Here is a 14,122-nt window from a genome sequence, read left to right as displayed (position 1 = left end):
AACTGAAGAAAAGAGTATTTTTTTAAGGAGAAGCATTAGAAAACAAATTCATTTAGATTTGCTTCATTGTAATTCATTGCTTCCTGCAATCATCTATTTAAGAAACATCTTGTACATCAGTATCTTTTTATTAAACTAATATTGAGTTGGACCTCAATTATTGACTCGCCTTGGCATTGTTCAATGATTTGATCCATTTTATCCAGAGGTACCCCATTTCATGCCATCTTTACTTGATGGTGAAGTTTTGCCAAAGGGCAGAATTTCGAAGTCTCGTCTTTATAATGTCTCACAAGTTCGGAGATCTTGCTGGACATGGCAACAAATTTATATCGCAATGTTGGAAACACTTCAAAGTAACCTTTGCAACAAGAGCTTCCAAATTTTAACAACCAATGTTAGAAATGATCCAAATCAACTTTTTGCTCGTTCCTAAACAATAATACAGGGTGCTTTAAAAATAAGGCAAACTAATTTCTGGTAAATGTTTTTTCCCTTAAAATTAATCCAAAAATCGTCTTATTTTACCTTACTATTGAAATATCCTATGAATTTATGTCCCACAAATATCAGAAACCCAAAAAGTTATTTAATTTGTATTTAATGAGGAATATGGGAGTGAACTCATTTAAGAAATAAGCTATATTTTTTATTTATTACTTTGATGTACCTTAAATTTAAAATAAAGCACTCATATTTTACTCATACAAAACTTTATTTGTAACATTTAATAGAAATTGTGATTTTTACATAAATAAAACAAAGCTGTCAAGACATACAGAAGTGGGGTGGCACAAGAAATTAATTTTAACAAGAAAATAAATAAAAGAGTAAATAATAATGTATTAGATCCAACAAGAAATTTAATACAGGAATTAATTAATCATACAAATTTAGTTAGACATAATAATTGGGTACATAAATTTGTTAAATGTATTTTTTTGTCTTAGTTATTATCTGGACCCTGATTATAAACAAATAAATACATTTAAATTTCCGACTATTGTACTAAAATAAAGGTAATGACAGATCAATACTTTCGCATTCCAGAATTTAGCGATTTGTTGTAATCAAATCGATCAGGGTAGTTGCTTAAACCTGGCGGTGGTGGGCACACTGGCACCGAATTTGAGTTTCCCGAAAACTGATTTAATGAGCGGCTACCCTGGTTGTTCCATCTGCAAACAACAAAAAAATTTAATCGTTTAAACATTTTATTCCAAAATAAATAAAGGTGAGCGACTTAAAACTTAAATATAAAAAAATTAAACAAATTAAATCTAAATTAAATTTAGTAATTAAATAATTTTAATTCATAAAATTTAAATAAATCAAATAAAAACAATTTGAGACACCCCGTATATTACAACATTACCTATCAGATGGAGGTTCCTGTCTCCATGTATCACCCAGCCATGGATCCTTAGTGTTTGAGCTGAACTGTTTGGTTGACTGATGACTATTCCAACCTCCCTGATTGTTGCGATCGAATCTAGGCTCTGTAAACAAACAAGATTAATATTGTACAATCATCACACGGTTCAGACTACCTGAGGAGTTATCTTGGTAACGATGTTCTCGGCTCATCAAATCGCCCTTATTGTCCTGCATTGAACGACGATCCCTGTCATCTCTCATGTTGGTTCTGAAACTGGTGTGGGGACTTCTGTCTCGGTCTCTGTCACCGAACCTATTGTCCTTTGAGCGTATCGGCACGTCCCGATTTCTTATATCTCTATCCCGGTTTTCGTAGGGCCTATCGTACTTGTTGCTACTGCTTCCTCCACTACTGGGGCCGGATCTGGGGTTTATTGGCTGCTTTCTGTCCAAATCGTATTCTCGATTTGAATTACCTCTTTTGTCTGGATAGGGTTGATCGTGCTTCTTGTCGTACGACATCCTGGAATTATAGTCCTTAGAGTTGCCGAACCTATTCGGGCTGGGCTCCCTTGGCTTCGTGCTAAAACGTCTGTAATTGTATGCATGTGATAAGCAGATGCGTCAAAACGTTTGGGTCCCGCTAAGTCCTCCACATAAAATAAACAAAACGCAACCAAACAGAGTTGACGTATGTGGCAAACAAGCGGAATCCCTGCAAACCATACTTACTTGGCAGGCTGGTCGAATCTCGGCGGCGGTGGAGGCTCCTTAAAGTGCTCCCTGTCGGGGGCGGTGCGCTTCCTTTCGTCGTAATTGTCTCTGAAGTTGGCCGGTCTTTTAGCCGCCCTTCTGTCCTCCTCCAACCGGATCAACGTCCTCTCCAGCTCCATTTTCTCTGCCTTGATCTTCTCACGCTCCAACCTCTGCCTCTCCCTCTCCAGCTTGATCAGTTCGGCCTTTTCCTTCTCGATCTTTTCACGTTCCATGCGCAACTTCTCCCTCTCGCGCTCCAAGCGCTGCGCCTCACTCCTCTGCCGTCGTTCCACGTCGCGCTGTCTCATCGCCTCCTCGTGCCTCCTGCGGCCCTCCTCTCTCAGTATACGTTCCTTTTCGCGCAGGCGCTGACGTTCGCGTTCCTCGCGGATCTTGTTGAACGTGAGCAACGAGTGGGGTCGACCTCTGGAACGGCTGCGCACCCTCCTCCTGTCCTTGGGGAAGCCGATGTTCTGTCGGCCGCGCTCGTGAATGTGCTTCCTGTCGTGCAGCTTCTGTAAACGACCGTTTTAGGTTCCACACAACATGCGAACGTTCAAGTGTCTTACGAATTTGTCTTCGGATTTGGTGTCGCCGTTCTTGTTGCGGTTATCGTCGCCGTTTTTATCTTTGTCGGTGGAACCGTCTTTGTTGCCGTCCCTCTTCGGGGACTTCTCGGAGTCGGATCGGGTCTTGTCGTGGCCCTCCTCTTTGTTATCACTGTCCTTTTTGTCTTGTCCCTTCGCGGCGGCCGCCATGCGCATCTGTTTCATCTGTTCCGCACGTACGTGATCGAACTAAACGACAACAAACAATTGTTAGAAACGAACCATTTAGCTTAAGTATAAGGCGCAACACAAAATTTTAACCGTCAACGACCTAAGTCATCAACTAGTGGTGTATGAATAAATTTATTATTAGTCACACTGTCTAGTCTATGAAATGTTCATCAAATTGATGAGTTGAGCCAACTATTCACTAATTTTCCAGTTTTTCTCACTGAATATTAAGAAGCCTGTGGGTATGCATCATGGTATGGTGTGTTGTCTTTACAACTTTGGAGTAGTTTCTATACTTCAGATTACTCCAGTATTTCTTATATAATTTTCCACAAAACTCTAAAGACCACCAAGCTGGATTGTTTTTTTCAAAAGTCTTGAAAAGAACAATCTAGAAATTCCAACGTAATTTTTATAATTTTCACAGCTTCAAGAGATGAACTTGAATAAGGCCTCTGTTCCTTTTGGGTTTTGTATGAAAAATATGTATGTTCTTTATCAGCTTGGAAAAACCATTTGGATCTTGAGTTTTTATCACCAGAGGACATTTTGTGACCCTTAATTAAATATTTTGAACTAGGTTGGGTACTTTAGAATTATTTTACCATATAAATTATCATTCACCTTTCTCAGTTTGTAGAAATGTTTGGATCATCAATATACATTTAATTAAAATCTCAGGTGTGGGTCATCTACTTCTTAACCTTTTTATTTTAATATTTTTAAAGTAATTTTAATAAAACTCTCTCAGATTATTTAATATTCCAAATCCACAGCACATACAAGATCATCTAAAAACTAGATGATTAAAGAATCTGGATTCTCTTTCTTTTGATCCTGAGGGAAATAATCTATTGAGGAACTCGAAAATAAAGTTCCCTCCAACAATGTCCATCTATAAATAATCATTCACCTTCACCTTCCTCAGCTTGTAGAAATGTCTGGATCTTGAGTTTTTATCAATATACATTTAATTAAGGTCTTTGGAAAGGGTTGTCTACTTCTTATCCATTTTCATTTTAGTACTTAGTATTTTTCGATAAAATTCCTCAAGTCTTAATATTTCAACTCCACAGCATATACAAGATAATCTAGGATCCGGTTATTTAAAGCAACTGGATTCTCTTTCTTTTTGTGACTTGAGAGAGAAACATCTGTTAGGGAACTTGAGAATATTGTTTATATCAAATTCATTCCAGCAATGTTCATCTATAAATAATCTTTCACCTTCGTCAATTTGTAGAGATGTCTGTATTCTGAGTTTTTATCAATATACATTTAATTAAGGTCTTTGGAATGAGTCATCTACTTCTTATCCTTTTTCATTTTAGTACTTTTTATGTATTCTTCAATAAAATTCTCTCAAGCCTTTAAATACTTCAACTCCACAGCACATACAAGATAATCTAGGAATCAGTTATTTAAAATAACTGGATTCTCTTTCTTTTTGTGACTTGAAAGAGAAAAATCTGTTAGGGAACTTGAAAATAGTATTTAAACCAAATTCCTCCCAGCAATGTTCATTTATAAATAATCTTTCACCTTCGTCAGCCATTTTAGTACCTTTTAAGTATTCTTTGATAAAATTCACTTAAATCTTTTAATATTTCAAGTCCACAGCACATACAAGATAATCCAGAAACCAATTAGTTAAGACTTCCGGATTTTCTTTCTTTTTGAGCCTTGGAAGTAAAATCTACTGAGGAACTTCAACTGTTAAATCAAATTCCCTCTAGCCATATTCATCTATAACTAATCTTTCCCATTCGTCAGCTTGTAGAGATGTCTGGATCTTGAGTTTTTATCAACATACATTTAATTAAAGTCTTTGGACTGGGTGGTGTGTTTTCAATTGTCTAGATCTTTAAATATATCTAGAAGCCAGTTGAAAGGGGCATATAGATTCTTTCCTTCTTGGAGACTTGGAAGAAAAATTATATTTCAGTTCAATGCTCATCCAGGAATAATATTTATGACCTTCCTCAGCTTTTTATTCTAGTACAGATGTACTTTAAAGCTGCCTTCAGATTATGCTCCATAATAGTAGTCCCTCACAATCATGGACTACTAATCAAAATTGGTTCCTCACATCCTCCGATCGTTGCGGCCGTTTTATTGGGAATGAACCAAAGGGAAATAAATGCGCAAGGCTCAATTATGCTTACCTTGTCGATTTTAATAATTTGCCCGTTGAGCTCCGTGTTATTGAGTTTAGCAATGACGTTATCGGCGTCTTCGACAGATCCCATGGTTACGTAACCGAAACAGCGGGATCCCGGGAATCTTGCGTTAACAACGACCTTTGCACCGGTCACTTTGCCGGCCACCGATAGTGCGGCCTTCAATTCACTGGCCCTGGTGTTTTGGGCGACGTTACTTATCCACACGACCTTCGGATTCAAGTTGGGCGGCACTTTCACTCTTCGAATGACCTGCGGTCTGTTCACGCTACAATAACATAAACTGAAATTAATAATCGTCTAGAAATGGTGCGATAGATTACGTATGGTATAGGTGACGGACTCATCTATACATACTATCTCACTCATTTCATAACAGCATCATTAGAATTGACACGACTGATTGAACCTTCCTCGGATTATTTCTAGCCTGCATTACCTGCCTATTATGGATACCTTACTGCGACTAAAGAAGCTCAGCTGTTTTTATTTATATATTTTGTTCTTAAATACTGTTCTCTATCACTCATCAACATGCTGCTGTTGGTGTTGCTGGTGCTGCTTCTGCTGCTGTTAGTCCAGCGTTTTTTATGATTTACTGCTTTCTCCGCATCTTCTATTAATTTTTAAACAGTACTTGTGTTCACTGGTTTGCTTGTATCTGGTAGTTCCAACGTATCCTAGCTTTTCTGCCATAATTGTGTCTTGTAGATTGCAGATCCGGTGGAAGTTATTTACGACTAGCATATTCGATCATTTTCGTTGCAGCATTTGATGAGTCACAGTAAATTGAAAGCAGATATTGATTCAATAAACAAAACCAACCTAGAAGAGTTCCCAGCATCCTTGTCATCTTTGGATCCTTCTTGACCAGACGAAGATTCTTTGGATTTGACGTCCCCCTTGGATGCTTCAATTGATGAGTTCGTCTTATCTATAGGAACAAATGAAATATCGTTGTGACATAAAACTATACGACAGTGTGTTCCTCCAATTCTATACTTCACATAAAATCATTTATTTATTAATATGTAATTAAATTCGGCATTGTAAATTTTGAATGTTATATGTAAATTTTCTTCGTTGATCACTGCACTAATATACTTAATAAGTTATTATACTTGCGACACTACGAAAAATATAATGACATGCATATACACGGACGTCTGTATATATTACGTGAATCAATTTATAGAAAAAAATAATTGCATATGTCTATGATGATGTGAAAATAGGCATCTTCTGCAGTCCCTTTATCCTGTGCGATGAAATCCTGAATCACTCAAACACTTCACATAATAATCTGCACGTTTTTCTGCCGCTTCATCACAGCTTTTCAACGGATTTCCACTGCTGTTCTTCATTAAATCCCAAAGTTGTATATAATGTCCGAATCGTTGTGTATGATGTCCTCTTTTATAGATCAATATGCAATTACTTTTTGTGAGGTTTAAAATCGAACGCGTACAAAAAATAAAGATTAGGTGAATTCCACTTACCATCTTCGGCGTCTTCGGAGGACTTGTCATTGTTGGTTTCCCCCTATAATCAAAAAATGTTAATTGAATGTTTGAAATTAATAATTTGACATAAAAATAAGTATAGTTAAAGCAAAAAACTATGCTCCCACACATTTGATAAACATACTTCATCATCATGCAAAGTTTCTTCTTCTTCAAGAGTTAATCTTAGTCCCTGACCATCAATATCATCAGCTGGATCGGTCATGTTTGGCGCAGCCTCTACGGGAGCTTCCTCTTCATTCTGTGAATAGAACTTATTCAATTAATATAAATGTTACGTGGATAATCATTAATCAGTTGAAGATGAAACTGAATCAACAACTAAACTAAAAGACTACGTTTTAGTCTGATAATAACTTATGTTCAAAAGATAAGATATTAAAGTTATATGAATTACCTCTATTGTACTTGATTGTAAATAAAGGCAGTGATGATTTTATTCATATCTATGAAATTTAACACAATAGATAAAGAAAAAATTCTGTCAAATTTTTTAATATTTCAAGTCTACAGCATGTACAAGATAATCTATACACCTGCTGATGATTAAAGTAACTGGATTCGTTTTCTTTTTGAGCATTGAGAGAAAATTATGGAGCCTGAAAAGAGTTTTAATCAAATTTCCTCTATCAATCCATCTAATATCAATGTTCATTTAATTAAGGTTGTTGGTGTGATACTTGAAAATTGTGTTCAAATCAAATACCCACTAACAAAGTCAATTTGTAAATAATTTTTCATCCTTGTCAGATTGTTGAGTTGTCTGGATCTTAGTTTTTTATCAATTTGCATTTAATTAAAATCTTTGGGCTGTGTACTTATTATCTCATTTTGGTAATTTTGTATTTTTCAATAAAATTCACCATCTCTAAATAATCAATTTCTATATATAATTCAATTTTGACAGCTTGTGAATATGTCTACATCTTGAGTTTATTAATATGCATTCAATTAAGGTCTTTGTAGTGGGTTTTCTACTTCTCAACCTTTTTATTTTAGTAGTTATTAAGTATTTTTTGAAAAAAATCTCAGATCTTTAATGTTTCCATGGTATAAACAAAATAGTCCAAATCAGTTGTTTAAGGCACCTGAATTCTCTTTCTTTTTTAGCATTGAGAGAAAAAATCTAGTGAAGATTTTTTAAAATACTCTTTAAATCTATTTCCCTCTAGTAATGTTTATCTTTCACCTCCGTCAACCTGTAGAAATGTCCGGAAATTGAGCTTTAATCAATATACATTTAATTAAAGTCTTTGGAGTGGGTGGCATACTTCTGATCCTACTTTATTTTTCTAGTTTTTAAGTAATTTTCGATAAAACTATCTCAGATATTTTAATATTTCCACAGCAGACATAATTATTATTAATGCATCTGGATTCTCGTTCTTTTTAACCCTCGATTTAAATCAAAATTCCCTAACAATGTAAATCTATTGTCATTTCTGTCACCTCATAGAGATGTCTGAATCAGAGTTTTATATGCAAGGGACACCATGGTTTTTGTTGAGATACTTTTTCCAATATCCTTAACTTTTGAACACAAGTTTATTAAATGAGCTGAGCAAAAGGAAATGCATAAATCTTTTCACAACAATAAGGTAGGTGCATATATAGCAAGGTTAGGTTAGGTCATTCCAGTACTATCATTAAGTACTAGCCCAAGATTCAAATTCATTTACCCATAATTGCATCCTTAACACGTTGAAGACCGCATTGCAAAATTGTATTTCTCACACATGGACCGGCATTTTTCTTATTGTTAATTACCCATATTACATTTTAAACATTTTTTTAGTGTACAATAATTTGAGGTAGACATTTAAATCATGTCCACTGGTGTACAAACGGTCATGTAAAACATGTCATGTGCTCACCCGTGAGCACGCGGGCCGCTAATGTTGCCCGTCGGTGGGCATACGGTCTTCAACGTGTTAATCTGTCACTTCTGTCACCATGGTTTTTGTTGAGACACTTTTTTTAACATCCTTAACCTTTACACAACAAGAAGGTTATATAAAAATGTGCATATAAAAATATTAAGTATATCAAGTGTCATTAAGTACTGGCCCCAGATTCAAATTCATGAACCCATAATTGTATCCCAAGTAATATTACTACAGAAACCTACAGAACAACATGCATTTGACACATTTGACATAACATGACAGATTGATAATGTATTAATATATGTTTACCTTTTGAGGGGGGTCTGTATTAGTATCTTTTGACTCATTCTCAGCAACTGCTTCATTATCATTTGGCTCTGCCTTGTTCTCATCTTCTGAACCTGAAATGTTGTTAATTACTAAACATCACAATAATATTAACTGTCAACTTACTGGGCACAGCATTGGGCTTCTTTTCAGCATTGTCAAATATATACGTGTCGGGATTTTCGCCTTCTTCTTTCAGTACCTGTAAATCGTTAATTTTTGATAAAACATCACCCATGTTTGGAACCCAAGCAATATTGCAACAGATACTTTTACACCACTTTCAATAGCAACACTAACAACATTTCAAAACAATTGAACGATAATCACCTTGGATAGTCTCTCTATCAACACACTCTTAGCGCCATTGCGATCTAGTCCTCGCTTCGCGAGTTCAGCCTTCAAATCGACAACGCGTAAGTTAGATAACTTTTTGCTCTCCGGCTCCGACATATTAAATAATCGATCGCTCGATTAATGTCTCTCAATTTTAGGCCAGCTTTTAAATAAAACACAAAAATTTATTAAATGTTCACTATTTGTCGCACCTTCAACTGTTTTAACATGGCGGCTAAACTTACTCAAGTCAAACGACAACAGACTAAACACCCACAACAAATGCTGCCAATATAAAAAAATACATTTTACCTGGCGTTTACCTCAATTATGTAGGCTACGGCATTAAATTTATTACCGAAATTTATACATACAACGATCGGATTTATTTGCATTCAATTTGTTAATATATTTCTAATGGTTTTAAAAACGAAAGAGTAGGTATAAATTGCACCACATTGCACTCAAAGTATACAACCCAGTGTGCTTATTGACTGTGGTGTTACGAAACATGCCCTCTATTGAAGGGTAGCTAAACCAAAAAGATGTTTCGCGTCAAATTTGCGCTGCGCCTTTTAATACAAAATGATCTGACCACACGTCGTTCTAGTCAATTATTTTGTGTGACACAAAATTAATTAATATGTATTATATTTTTTAACAATTTTCACAGAATGATAAATATGCATAGTTTTTTATGAAATTTAGTATATATCCATTTCAGTGGTGTAGTTAGATCTTCTATATAAAAATTGCTGATATGATTTCTTCAAGTTTTATGACTAATAAAGTATTCTGTAGATTTTGGTTTTGAGCTAATAAAACGTGACATTTTATCTATAAGTACACATTTTCATGCTTTACAATTGAAAAAAAAGTTTGTTAAACTCGGACAAAAAATAAATATTTTATGAGGGTGTCCCATTTTCAAATGGGCCACACTGTATAATAATTAGTAGTATAAATTATTATACATTCTACATCAAACAATTTATTTTATAATGTTTTATATTCATATATAATTATTTTAAAAATTGATATAACATTTTGACTCATATGCCGTTTATAAATGATGATCAATCACAAGATGCATACACATCACAGGGCAACAAAAAGTTAATTAAAATTCTCCTAATTTCCCTAAGATATTCCCCCGGGTTGTCCGAGGTGAGTTGCCCTCGTAAAAAAAAGTCAAATACGCGATGGTTCTCACCAAATGTAAAACCACTTTTTTGGCCATTTTTTCAGACAACCCTTCCTGTACGGAAAAAAATCGAACTAGCCGGCCTAATCTTAAGGCACAATTCTCCACAGGTAACTGCGTACTGTTCGGCGTCTATTTTTTTTCTACGCGACGATTTACATACCGTAAAGGGGAGTATAACCGGTCACTGTGCTTATCCTTTTAGAACGTTGACCCTTCTGTTTAAGCATCCTTAGGACAAAACACTGGGGTGGATTTATATAATTTAAGACGGCGCTCAACGAATTTTAATTTCAATATGGTGAAAAAATTAACCCGCCGATGATGAATACGTTTAACTGTTCGCCTTTATCTTAAGACCCTCGTCCATTTACTCGTTCTGAAAACGATAACGGTTTTTCAGGACCAACCTGAACAATTAAATAGAATAACTTAATTCTGAACAATTGATATTATATTTAATTATTATTATACTATTTTTAATTTTTTAGCTAATTATTTATTTACAGATGCTATTAATTAATAATTTACTAGTTTTCAATCCTTTGCTTGTTGCTAAACAAACTATTTACGTACAAAGTATCTCAAATTGGTTGTCATTGGCTGTTGTAAGTATTTTCAGACTAGATGAAGGAAAATTGACTTCCCTGTCCACCCCCACATTTTGATACATCTGACTCTTATTTATTTATTTATATATAAAATATATTCCATTTAACATACAGTAAATTAATATTAATTAAACAGTTCACAGTAAATAAAAGAGTTATGGCTAAAATATTTAACATTTTAAAAAGACTACAATTTTTAAAAATGAGTTAATAAAAGTTGTTACATTTTGTTGAAATTAGCCAAAAGTTAATTTTCGTAGATATTTCAGAATCCACCTGAGGCAATGTTGAAAAACTAAGCTCTAAACAATTGGGTTAGATTTTCTCTATCTAATCAACCAATTTGGGACAACCTGTATATATCTCGAAATAATTAGTTATTGACACATTAAAAATATTGATTCTGAATCTAAATTTTTTTGAATAAAATATATTTTTAATTAGATTGTTGAACGGAAAATATTTATGTTCAGTTCGGCACAGAAAAATATGTGTAAAATTTGATTGAATAAGAATGTATCAGTTTTTAAAATAGTGTATAAAACGACAATCGTAAATTAACATTATTTTAATACTTCACATTAAATAATAAAGTTGTGACTAAAATATTTTACATTTTAAAAAGTTGCTATGATAAAGACCCCTACTGTACATTTTTTACATTAAGTAAAGACTACAATTTTTAAAAATAAGTTAATAAAAGTTGTTACATTTTTTTGAAATTTGCAGAAACTTAATTTTCGTAGATATTTCAGAATCCACCTGAGGCAATGTTGAAAAACTAAGCTCTAAACAATTAGGTTAGATTTTCTCTATCTAATCAACCAATTTGGGACAACCTGTATATATCTTGAAATAAGTAAATATTGAGTCTGACTCTAAATTTTTGTGAATAAAATATATTTTCAGTTAGATTGTTGAACGGAAAATAATATAATCCAATAAATAGAATATTGTCTGTCCTTTCGTCCATTCTTGTGGCACGGCATCTAAAATAAAAACAGACAAATCCAACATAAATAGCTGGTGTTGCCGCCATTGAGGAAGGCCGTACATTCCATTTGTGCGGTACCTCTTTTTGTCGATATCGCAGAAAAATGCGAAAAACATCTTAATTAATATTTGAATAAAAATGATACAAAAACAAAAATGAATCTAACGAAAGAAACGAACGATACCTACTGTGTTTTTCTCATTTTTTTTTTTTGTCTAGTCCGACCAGAACAACCGAACAACCGCATGCGAGTTCCCACATTCAACTTTTTTATGATATGCTTGGGACGGCAGCAAAAAACCATTGGTTTTACCTTTTTAAATTCAGTCTGTATGCACACAATATGTTCCCGAGTGTGTGGTTTGTTTTCGAAGTCATGTCCAAAGATTCAAATCCATATTCCGATTCCTCAAATTTAATTAGTTGGGAATTGTTAATGGGTTATTAATAAAATGACCTATGCCTAAACCAGCGGTTATGCACAAAGCTGTCCCATTAATTCTGTCTTGCACTATTGCAAGGTTATCCGGGAAGAAATTTACATTTTTAATGATATAACAGACAAACAAAAAAAATACAGCGGTTTGTTTCAATTTTTTATGCCGCGGACGACGTTTCTAATGCCAGCTAAAATTTCCCAGCTATAAAAACGCCACTTTTTTCCACACATTTTGCATATGATTTATTTATTAATTATTTTGGCACAAGGCTTATTTAAATTTCTAAATATATTAAATTAAGTGTAAAATTGTTTTTACATTCATCCCATACCATTAAAAAAATCATCATATAACTTATTTATACATATAATTATATTCTAAGATAACGAAATTAATATTTATATAAGTTAAAAAAAAAAACAACAAAAAAAATGAACTAGTTTTCAAATAATAGCAAACATTTAACGCATTTGTATGAAAATAAGGAACGGTAGAAACTAATCTTTAAATAGAATTTCAAACATTCTTTTATGTATTTTATAAAACTAGTATTTGACATTTATAAAATAATTTTTATTACAATTTAATTTTATTAAAAAAATATATATTATGTAAGTATCATAAATCAATTAATTTGTTTAACTAATTCATTAACATCTATTAAATATTAATATGGTGCAGGTTTATTTAAAAATGTCACAAATTATGTCAGATAATAAATGAATACAAAAAATAAAACATTATTTGATTTGTGAAATAGAAGATGTGTGTTTTTACAGCATCCCTGCAACATGCAAAACACGGAGGGAGAGGAGTATAGGCTGCCATTTTTTCCGTTGACTATAATTAAAGGAATTAAAAGGGGTGCGTGAAGCTTTTTTGACCGTTTTATTTTTTTTATTTTTCTGTATTGTCCTATACATACTAACAATCATTGTAATTATCGTTTTCATCATTAATTTTCAATGTTATATATTTTTCTAATAAATATTGAATGTTAATAGACAATTTTATAATAATTATTATTAAACGTATAGGTATATACAATTTAAGAATTAATTACTATATTAATTTGTAAAGGAAATCCTAAAGTAAAAATAATAAATTACGTTTTTGAAAATAATCAGAAAAATTACTAATTATTTTTTTATGTAATCACAGGAATCTTTGATAATATTAAGATTTTATTATAATGTTTACAACAATAATAATTATATTTATCAAGAAATAAAATCTAGAATTACATTATGAATAGTTTAATCTGCGGAACAAATTTATTATTAATAAATAATCCTTAAACTAATTTAAAACTAAAATTTTAAATTATAAACCATCAATTAATTACCAATAGAAATTATATTTTGAATACTTTAGACAATTTTATTACAGTAATAATAATTATTTAATTATTACAGTAATAATTATTATTATATGTATTTAAAAATATATCATTTATACCTAGGAACATAATTATAACTTAAATCACTGTATTTATTTGTAAAGAAAAACAAACAATAATTCTTTAACCTAAAGCTAAAATTATCAACTTCTTTTCTCAAAATAATTGAACATATGAAATTAAACTTTTTTAATTACAGCAAATCAAACTTAACAGTATTCTTTTTTAAATTAATATTAGAACTTTATCATGATCAATATCTGTGTTTATTTGTAAAAAAAATGGTATTACATATTTGCATATATAAATA

At 32.7% G+C, this 14,122-nt stretch overlaps 1 protein-coding gene across 3 annotated transcripts; it reads right to left on the bottom strand.

Moving 5' to 3' along the window:
* Positions 1-823: 823 nt before the first annotated feature.
* Positions 824-9,455, bottom strand: LOC109601391 (scaffold attachment factor B2). Of its 3 annotated transcripts, none has more exons than XM_020017644.2 (12): positions 9,159-9,455; positions 8,955-9,030; positions 8,811-8,902; positions 6,740-6,856; positions 6,592-6,634; positions 5,918-6,026; positions 5,078-5,360; positions 2,703-2,930; positions 2,110-2,648; positions 1,551-1,969; positions 1,376-1,499; positions 824-1,178 (listed from the first exon to the last, which is right to left on the bottom strand). In XM_020017644.2, exons 1-12 carry the CDS (start codon positions 9,279-9,281, stop codon positions 1,031-1,033), a joined length of 2,301 nt encoding a protein of 766 aa, XP_019873203.1. In that variant the 5' UTR covers positions 9,282-9,455; the 3' UTR covers positions 824-1,030. The 3 variants fall into 3 exon arrangements, with proteins under 3 accessions (XP_019873203.1, XP_019873211.1, XP_019873195.1); XM_020017652.2 differs by having other exon boundaries at positions 1,548-1,960; positions 9,159-9,454; XM_020017636.2 differs by having other exon boundaries at positions 1,548-1,969; positions 9,159-9,453.
* Positions 9,456-14,122: the final 4,667 nt, after the last annotated feature.

The sequence above is a fragment of the Aethina tumida genome, chromosome 1 (assembly GCF_024364675.1).
Source record: "Aethina tumida isolate Nest 87 chromosome 1, icAetTumi1.1, whole genome shotgun sequence".
Classification (NCBI taxonomy): domain Eukaryota; kingdom Metazoa; phylum Arthropoda; class Insecta; order Coleoptera; family Nitidulidae; genus Aethina; species Aethina tumida.
This window is presented reverse-complemented; position numbering and strand designations above follow the sequence as displayed.